The sequence below is a fragment of the Camelus ferus genome, chromosome 9, assembly GCF_009834535.1.
Source record: "Camelus ferus isolate YT-003-E chromosome 9, BCGSAC_Cfer_1.0, whole genome shotgun sequence".
Taxonomy (NCBI): Eukaryota; Metazoa; Chordata; class Mammalia; order Artiodactyla; family Camelidae; genus Camelus; species Camelus ferus.
In genome coordinates, this window is record NC_045704.1 from 56278455 (window position 1) to 56288850 (window position 10396).

General features: G+C 42.2%; 1 protein-coding gene across 2 annotated transcripts in view; it reads left to right on the forward strand.

The window, feature by feature from the left end:
• The window catches only part of CDH13 (cadherin 13), a 932038-nt gene extending 922260 nt beyond the window's left edge, over window positions 1-9778 (forward strand). For both annotated transcript variants that reach the window (XM_006183956.3, XM_032486857.1), the window contains 2 exons: window positions 1707-1925; window positions 8255-9778. In XM_006183956.3, the coding sequence (XP_006184018.1) occupies window positions 1707-1925; window positions 8255-8262 (227 nt within the window). In that variant the 3' untranslated portion in view covers window positions 8263-9778. The remainder of the gene's footprint in view (window positions 1-1706; window positions 1926-8254) is intronic.
• The last annotated feature ends 618 nt before the right edge of the window (window positions 9779-10396 follow it).

Consider the following 10396-nt stretch of genomic DNA (forward strand, 5'->3'; position numbering starts at 1 on the left):
ACATCAATGTATTGAATTATGAAGGATCCCTGTATCACCTCCCCTCCTCACCTGCCTCCCCTTGGCAAATGGGAACTCGATACTAAAATACCTCACCTTGCAATAAAGCCCAAAACCAGAACTCACACATTATATACACTTTGCCATCAATAGCAAATTCATCCTGCAACTGACCCAGCCAGGGCCAGGCTCCCTCTTCTTACTTCAGTGGTTGAGTTTCTGAGAGGGGTGGGGAATTACCCATTTCATTAAGTTTTGAAAATATATTGTACGATTGTGCATAAAATTTTCTATTAAAAAATCTCATCTGCATTGTTATGGCCTTATCTCATATCTCATTTTATTAGTGCTTTTCTCTTGTTATTGATTCTATTTGCCTGTTTGTCTATTTTATTGCTTCTTAAAGAATGAATTCTGTTACACTGATTATTTTTAATTAAAACAGCCCGTCCCTTGTTGGAGGGAGTTAGTGTTTTATTTGCTAGTTTTTGTGGCTGGAGCTGATTTGAATAGTCATCCCCAACTCCTTCCCACTGGAACTTTCTCACTTAAGAGTCTCCCCTCCACTTGAGGGGGATCGGAGAATGTTCCTTGGGTTAATCTGCCATCTCACTGTGGTAGCATCCACGTTTGTTATTTCTGCCCTTGTCACCTTCTGGTTCGGATAATACTTTATCTATTTTTGTTTTCATATCAGTCACACTCTTTTCCCTCCTGGTTTTATGAAATAGATAATATGCTGTCTAAGTTATTTTTCTTGTCCCCCAATTTTTTTCTGAATACTTAGCATTATTTATGCCCAGAAAGGGGCAGTTTTTTTTTTTTTTTTAATCTTAATCATTTGAGTAACTGAAAGGAAAATAGCCTGAGGCTAAGAGCAGTGGCCAGGTGGCGTGGCCACTTCTGAGTGCTGCCCAGTGGCCAGGGTAATGACAGATGTCCCCACCAAACATGGGCTTAAAGATCCAGTCTCCGTGTTGTGCATTGTGCTGTGGATTTCCACCCACATCTCAGGGTATGGGCTGAGGTCTGATAAAGACTAGACCGTAGAACCCATCCCCATGGCAACCCCCCCAGCGAGGGGGCAGTCTGCCCACCTTAAGAGTGAGTGGATTTTTGTTGTTCCTGTTCCAAGAATGTATTTTGATTATTTGAATTTGGATTCTTATATAAAAGCACTCTGAGCTGATAATTTTTTTCTTTTTTTTCCAGCTTTACTGACACATATATAATTGACAAATAAAAATTATATTTACTTAAGATGTACAATGTGATAATTTGAGAGTGGATTTTTACATTATTTCCTCCAGATGTTGAATGTGATCTTTGTGAAGATGGCTTTATCCTTAAATTTGCAGGGAGGAGTCCTTGGTCCTCAATCATCTTCACAAAAGTGAATCCCCTTGAAATTGATTGATTATAATAGCCATGAACCATGGAACTCCTTGATGATGGAAATGTTTTATCTTGCGCTGTCTGATACGGTAGCCACCAGCCATGCGGGGCTGCCAGATACCTTAGATGTGGCTACTACAAGTGAAGAACTGAATTTGAATTTTTATTTGATGTTAATGGATTTAAATGTAAACACTCTCATAGTCAAATGAACGCACTGCCTGTTTCGTGTGCATTTAGTTGCCAACACCCCACTCTTTTCTTTGGAAAGGTCTGAACCTCTCTCATCAAGGCCCTCCTTGTCTTCATAGATACGCATGCCCTGGTGAGCCTTCTTCAAAATCTCAATAAAGCAAACTACCACCTGCCCATCATGGTGACAGATTCAGGGAAACCACCCATGACGAACATCACAGACCTCAGGATACAAGTGTGCTCCTGCAAGAATTCCAAAGTGGACTGCAACGCGGCAGGGGCCCCGCACTTCAGCGCAGCTGCGGTCCTGCTCCTCTCCCTCTTCAGCTTAGCCAGTAAGTTGGCCAAGCTGCAGTGTGTGCAATGTGAAAACGTAATCAAAGCCACTGTCTTTCCGTATATCTCTCCAAAAATCAATCCCAGAAGTGTTCATTTTCAGTTGATGTCTGTGTAATGGAGAGTGTTATGTGTAAAAGTGCTCCAACTGATGTTGAAAGGCATCTTCACATCCCCCTGCCCACCAGTCTGGGGAACTGTGCAAAGGCACTCGATGCTGTCCTACAGCCCAGGTGGTGAGAAAACTTTCTACAGACGCCCCGAACTTGAGCTCATATGAATGTGTCCAGATTGGTTAACTGGTCTACCAGGGCCCTGTGTGTCTCTCCACCTTGTGCAGAATAATTTTTAGCAGAGTTAAAGTAGATACCATACCTTTTTAAGAAGAGTCATGAGGATGCATGGATGGAGGCTGAGGCCATAGGAAAAGAGATAAATGCATAATGCACACATTTTTTCACTGACTGGTAGTAATGACTATAACATAATGAAGTGTTATTTTAAACAAAAGAATTATTATGCCGAGTTTTATAGTTATCAGCACAAAATGAATAGATACATGTATCAAACATTTCCTATTTGAATGGAATAGGGGTCCATTTTATAGATTATGGAATACTAGTCCAATTTTAACTTTAGCAGTTACTCACATATAGCTAATGCCATTCAAAAGCCTTTTGGTCTTAGTATTTTCATTTTGAGAAAGTTATTGGTGGGAATTCTGAATTCCTGAGGCTGAGAAATTGATGATTAGAAAATAAAGAACAGAAGTTATTCTATCCTGTTAATAGTGGTGAGTGGAGTCAACAGGAAAGCACACGTTCCAACATTAGACACTTACTGCGTGTAAAGCTCTGTGCTGAGCCAGCGTCCTGTGGGTAGAGCTAAGGAGGATGCCTTACAATGAGAAATGTCTCATTGGATGGATGGATGGATGGATGGATGGAAGGATGGATGGACAGATGAATGGGAGGGAGTGAGGAAATATACATTCCTCTCTCTCATTCTTGTATTCTTTTCTTCTTTCTATTTTTCTTTCTTCTTCCTTTTTTTCTTTCTTCTTCCTTCCTTTATCTTCAGGAAACAAAATATTACAGATGAAGCTGAAATCCCCTGTCTTCCTCTCCCCAGCTTCACTGCCTGTTCTCTCTCCCTAGAGACAATAGCTACCATGAGCTGGAGTGTGTGTGGACATTGTTTTATCCTGTCACTACACACACACACCCCATATAGGTCTATGTTATGCAGTCTGTAAAACTTGATGTCATCCATATTATATTGAGCCTGATGTTCTGCAACTGGCTTCTCTTCATTTCTACATTACATATCCAAGCTCCATCTACGTTACTCCAGCTCAGGGGTCAGCAGACTTTTTCTGTCAATGGCCAGATGGCAAATATTTTGGGCTCTGTGGGTCCCATCAGGTCTCTGTCACATATTTTTATGGCTTTTTTGTTTCTGTCTTTTATGTTTTACCAGCCATTAAAAGTGTCAAAAGCATTCTTAGTTCAAGAGCCACATAAACACACTGTGGCCCACCAGCCAGTGACCCCAGCACTGGTTGATTCATTTTAACTGCTAGAGAGCTTCCCATCCTAGGAATATGGTGCAGTGGATCCCGTCAACAGACACATGTGGATTATCTAGTGTGCTGCTCTGACCAACACTATTGCACTAAACCTCTGGAATCTGTTTCCCACCAGCTTCTCAAATGAGCACTAGACAGTGAGCCCAGTGCTGGGTCTGGGTTCTGGAACCCACTGGAACTCACATGTAGCAGTCTGGATAAAGTAAAAGGCTGTACTTCCTGGGTGATTGTACAGAAATAAAAATTCTATGTATGTGTATGTACATATGTGTATTATACGTGCACGTGTGTGTGTGTGTGTGTACACAGAGAGAGAGAAGATAACTGAGTAGCCACTCACATAAACCCTCTATAAACCCAAACACAACAGCAAATCCTGACTCTCAATGACTCCCTTTGAAGAACCAAGGCCCCGCAGGACCTGCTCACTTATCAGCCACTCTAGACTGCCAGCGAGTTTTTCTCCTGATTGATGAAATACAGATTCCCAGGCCCAACCAACCCGTGGGACCAACATCCCAGGTGACAGTGGCCTCCAGCACCCAGACCTAGCATTTGTATATTTTTACACAATATTTTTTTATAATCATACACACATCTGCTACTCCCAATCCATATATTAAATATTAGTAAGACTTAATCTACCCATTTAGATTAAAAGGAATACAAGGAGACACAGCAGTATTTTCTTCTAACCAACAAGGGATTTTCTTGTGCCCCCTACTTTGGAGACCCCTGACCTACAGACATCAGTTATGAGCAGGTTCCCAAAGATAGCCCATTTCTCATCCCTCCCGTCTAAGCTCTTGGATCATGGTTAATCCAAGGCAGAATTGCCTGGTAACTCCTAAAAAACTCATGTCTATTTTATACTCAAAATAATATCACTGAAAACAGACAGATGCAGGGATTTGATGTGTGAGATACCAAAAGTGCTCTTTGTTCTCTCCTAAATGGAGAGCCACACGGTTATCCTGCTGTAGTAAGGCCAAAATCATCCCCCAAAAGGAGCCCTAATCTCCCTACAAAGCTGGAAAGGTACTCAGCTGACGCTGCAATGTTTTGCACCAGAAGACTGGTAGTTTCAGCCCAAAAAACAGTTAAGAACAGGTGTCACCACTCACCTGTTTGGCTTCAAAACGAACCTCAGTCTGGTCGTATATAAAAGGCATAAGATTATTTAATATTGTTCATTTGAACAATCAAGAGACCTGCTGAATATAATGATTCTTGTCTTATTATAGACCTGGCCCAGGATGTTCTTCCTAACAAAAAAAGAATGTAAAAAATAATGTAGACATGTGAGAAACCGGATTGGAGGTAGCAGGAGTAAGTAACCACGGGTGTCCTACAGCTCAGACTCTCTCCTAAGAGCAAAGTCAAAGTGGCTGACCCGCCTGTGTAGTTGTTAATGTGACTTGACAGGAGGCAGCACAGAAACAGGGCTAAAACATTAAGCTGGGCAGGGGCTGGGGGAAGAGGAGGAGAGGGGGTCCTAAAAGCCCTGAAACTCGATCATAAAGTGCAAGGGTAAGATAATGTCCCAACTGAGCCATAGCCGTTGGATGAATCTGGGGATCTGTTCGAACCTGTTTGACGTTTCTTTAAAGCCAGGGCTGGCAAACTCCAGCCCGAGGGCCAAAGAAGGTCCACTTCTGTCTCTAAGGTCTGATTGGAACACAGCAGTTCCGCACATCTATTTACAGACTGAGGCTACTTTTTGCTACTAGTGCAGAATTGGGATAGTTGCCATCAAGGCCAAAAATTGAAAATCTTTACTCTGTGGTTCTTTGCAGAAAAAGTGTGTCAATGCCTTCTTTAAAGCCTTGTTCATAAAACCACAGTAATCACATCATCCATTGTGGGAAGAGAAAATGCGTTTTCGTCCTCCGCTCAAGTAATAATTCCGATCCAAGTAGACTAGCATTAAACTGGACACCTTGTGTTCTGTGGCTCTTCTCTTTATTTCCTTCATGGCTCTGGTGGTTTTATCCCACTCTGCAGATGAGACACTGATGCTCAGAAAGGCCCCAAGGTGAGTCAGCAGTGAGGGCGGCATTTGCCGTCAGACTGCCTCCCTTGGGGGAAAAGATATTAAAAGCATTTTCGTTTATTATGATACCCTTGGTGGCTTTATTGCAACTGAGAGTTGGACTGAGACATCTGCACTTCCTTCTCTGACATCTAAAAATAAAGGAAATAAAACTAATGACATTGAAAGTAATAAAAAATGTAAATGAAATTATTTTTACTGCCAATTTTGTTGTTGGAATTACATGTTGATGACATTGAAAGAATGCAGAATTCTCCCCCTAGGACCTTCCCAATGAAGCGGGCTGGTGTCTCCATTAGGCCGTATCTGTAGGATTTTTGTAGGGCTCTGTGTGGCATGAGCAAGTTCAAGGATGAATATGGTGCTGCAACCTTTTCAAACATTGTTTTAGGTATAATAAATCAGCAATAATAAGAATATAAAAGGACAGAGCAGGGAGCCATTTTAACAAGTACCGAAGTCAAAGGTCTGTACATTTGAAACGAGGGGGCATTGAATTTTCACCTTGATCACAATGAAGCTTAAAGAGGTGACCAAGATGAGCGAAAAACAGCCACTGAAAATACTTTTCATTCTGATGCTTTGTATTAAGGTATTATTTGCCTTCCATAAAATGCACCCATTTTAAGGGTACAGTTTGATGAACTTTGGTAACTGTACACAGTTGTGTAACCACACCACAATCAAGATACAGTTTCCTGGTACCCCTTTGCTTTTGATTCCCTCCCCCCTATCCAGACCTTCATTGATCTGCCTTCTCTCATTCTTGCCTTTTCTAGAATTTTCTGTAGATGGGATTGAATAGTACATGTCATTGAGTGTATCAATATTTGTTCCTTTTTATTGTGAAATGTACTATGGGCCAAGACGGGGCCTGGAGAAGCACCAAGCCCGGGGAGAGTGGCCTGTCCTCTGCCTGCAGACAGAGCTCGTCCCTCCAAATAGTACAGCTTCACAGACAGTGATAGTCGGCCTCCGACCTCCCAGGGCCTTCTGTGTGCCACGCACACGCACAGCTGTGAACATCACACAATGAGATGGACTATGTCACGTAATCAACCCAGCAGTCACAGGAGCTGTGCTACAGTCTAACTTGACTTAAACAGGGATGGGAGACTTCCAACTGCAGTATTTTGGGATTCAGCCAAAATACTTTTTCTCTCTTTCTCACTGACCAAAAGGATACTTTTAAGTGACTGGTACCACACTGGAAAACATTTTTTAAGTAAAATGAGGGATGTCATTTAATGTGTTCTCTTCCAGTCTTTCTTCAGATGTGGGTAAGTCTAAAAGATATAGTTTACTGCAGCCCAGTAACCAAAGAGTTTAAGGTGATGGTAGCAAGGGCAATGAAACATTCAACTGGGAAAAAAGGACGTAAATGAGTTCAGAAGACTCCTAACGGAAAAGGACTTCACTTGTCAAACAATCTAAAGGTCCCCAGGTGTAGAAAATAACCAGAAATTGCATCTGAATTAGCATGCTAATGTCCATGGACTTTTCAGTTAAAGACAGTTTTAACCCTTAACCTTCTCAGCATCATCTTATTTATACTTGAATCACATTACAAAGACTTCTTATCTAGAATTTAGAGAAGCTGCTCTAAATTTTCCAAACAGATAAATGACTGCTTTAAACCCTAAAATCAGTTAGGTGCAGAGTAGGTGGGTCCGTTTTATGTACCGACCTCCCGCCCACCAACAGGCTTGGAATGAAAAGCTCTAAGCTTTACAGAATAACCCATTATCTTCCAGCAATCAGTTCCTTCCAAGATGAACTATATTTCCCTCATGGGTTGACCTTTTACACATTTTTATTTCTTTGATTGTAACATGAGTTTTCAGTGGTACCATTTCCCTGTACAAATCCAAGATGTAATAATCATTAAGCAAAAATGGCAGAAACTGGGCTATTTCCATTCACATTGTCATCAGGCAGAGTGGAAGTCCCTGGGCTGGTGTACAACCCAGAGGATAAGCACAGTCTGGTCTCGGTAAACTTTGATGCTGGCCACAATGTGCAGGCCACAAAGAAGCAGGAAGGGGCCACAACCAAACACAGGCAGCCTCTGGAAGCTGGAAAGGGAAGGGGTAACTGCTCTCTCAGAGCCTCCAAAAAGGAACACAGCTCTGCCAACACCTTGACTTCAGTCCCATAAGACTCACTTTGGACTTCTTTTCTCCAGAAATGTAAGAGAATAAATTTGTGTTGTTTTAAGCCACTAAATTTGTGGTCATTTGTTACAGCAGCTGTCGGAAACTCATACACTATCTCTGAAGAACCACCAATGACTAGCTTGCTCTTCTCTGTGACCAAAAACCATCTGGGATGATCATTAAGTTCCAGGCTACCCAGTCAACTTATTCACAATATAGCCAAGCCCTGGGCTGCTGTGCAGGAATAGGCAGGGCTCAGAGTAGCAGCAGTAATGGCCACTGTTGGTCTGAAATGAGATGTTTGGTATGTGCATTTTCAGAGAAGTCCAGCTTTTTAAGACATAAACCAGTACAACTATTCATTTTCTATTCGAATGTTATGCCTAAGGAAAAAAAAATTTCCCCCAAGATAGTGCAATGTTTATAAATGCATTTATTATAGCTTGTCAGTCATGTATCTACTGTTTGGCAAAAATGTTTTGAATCAAGTTGTTATATTCATTGACTTGACTCCGAATCTTTTCCATTCAGGTCTGTGAAAACTCCTGACATCTGAAGCTTGACTGTCAAATTTCCATAGCAACAGGAAAAAGATTCTAAAAAAATCCAAATCTCAAGATTGCCGTTTACAGCTCTCGAACTCCACAACCAGGCTTCAGTTGTCCCAGATTTTTGTTTTCTTTGCAATTTCACTGGGTCTGTACTTCACCATTTTGACAGCATCCTCCTTTCTCCTTTAATTAATGGACTCTTCTGCATCTTCCCCGGGTGTTTAAAGATCATGGCATATAACTTGACCTTCTGGAAGCAGGAACAATGACTACTCTTTCTGATGCGCCACCATGTTGCTAGTCAGCGCCCCACACATCCTGTTTCGTCTGTGGGTTAGTATTTGTATATGTGTGAGTATCTGTATGTGTATATGCCCGGTATTTATAGAGATAGACTATAAAGCTCAGTCTTGATATGTCATCCTTTCTTGAGAGGTTAAACAGATAAGGGTAGAAACTACAGCAGCTGACCCCTCCAAGGCCTCAGCATCAAACTGACCACTAGTCCAGATCACAGAGCTGAAGCTTCTCCACCGACCCGTTCAGTCTGAGCGCTGCCACCACCAGCCAGGCAGGTCCGCGGGAGGGAGAGCAGAGACAGAAGCCCTTTCTCCTTAGAATGAGGACAACGACCAGTTTTCACTGCCGTGATCCTGAACGAAAGGGGTGAGAAGCAGAGCTGGATATTTTACCATCAAATGCTTGGGCAACGATCTGCATTTGTAAGTGTCCAGAATCCAAAGTCCCAGTGATTTTTCTGGGGATACGGATCATGACAGAGAATCTCGCCCTCCTTGGTATATGTACAACATATATGTCAGCATGGAGGTCATACATGCGTATGAAGAGGTCACCAGGTACCATGTATATACAGATATCTGCCCACATGTATAGACATACCTTTATGCACATATGCACCGTTTGTTTCCTATAAACATGCATACAATAGAGTAAATACAGGTAGTTTTAAAAGTACCCTTTTGTGTGACTCGACTACCGTCGTTTGCAAACCTGAAAATAAAAGATGTTCTTGATGTATGAAAAGTAATTGATTTTTATTCTGTGAGCATGTAAAAGTCAGAAGAAAAGTTAGCGCTTGTACTAAAATTATCTTCTTGTCAATAAGCTATAAATGCACCATCAAAGCTCACACCAAATTTTTCTATCAGATAAAACTAGTGACAGCCTGTGGCTTTTTACTAGAGCTTGCCACAACCTAGGGTAAGGTAAGTGTCTTAGCATATTTTAATACTGTTGCTTACTAAAGGTTTTAATCACACGCGCACACACGCTTTCTTATGCAATCTTTGTCTGTACCTGTGCTTTTCAGTTCGCTTTCTGTAGAAGATAGAAGTCACATGTTGTCTTTATTGTAGTGAAATTATGCAGCTAGAGTTCCATATATTGTATTTGTTTTGATAGTAAATCTTTTTGGAGCATATAGAATGCAGAGGTTTTTTTTTTTTTTCCATTAAATAAATGGGTATTGGTGGTTAAAACTGCTGGACGGTAGCTCTTCTCTGATTTCTGTGTTGTATCTAACGTTGCTGATGCTGGGTCTTGCCTGGTGCAAGTTCATATATGTGACTGGCCGTTTGGGTCCCTGACATCCCCTGTTAGGTGGATGAGTCTGTAAAGCAACAAGACCCCGCTCACAGCTTGGGCAACACACTCATCCCACCCACCTTAGTGAACGATTTGAGCATCTTGCAGTCAGCTGTGACGATGATCAAATACTCCAAAAGGAGTGAGATCATCCTAAGTTTGATGACCGCATGACACTTAGTCCCAACATCTGTCCACCGTCCAGGACGTGGATGTTTTTCTCTTGAACAAATCCTGTTGGTTCACCAGAAGATGCCACACCCTGAAAGTGATAGCACGGTTCTCCATGAGTGCATGGAGCAGGCTCAGGGCCAGGGATCCAAGCCTGCGCCATCACACTTGACCAGGCTTCCTCTTCTGTCTTTACAGTGCACAACCCTGTGTCTCCCTGGTGGACCTCGCGCCCCTCTTCCCACGAGGCAGGGGGAGTGCTCCCTGGGAACACACCCAGGAGCATCCTCAGATGGCCGGGTGGTCAGCAGCCTACCCCACAGGCTCACTAACTAACCATCCAACA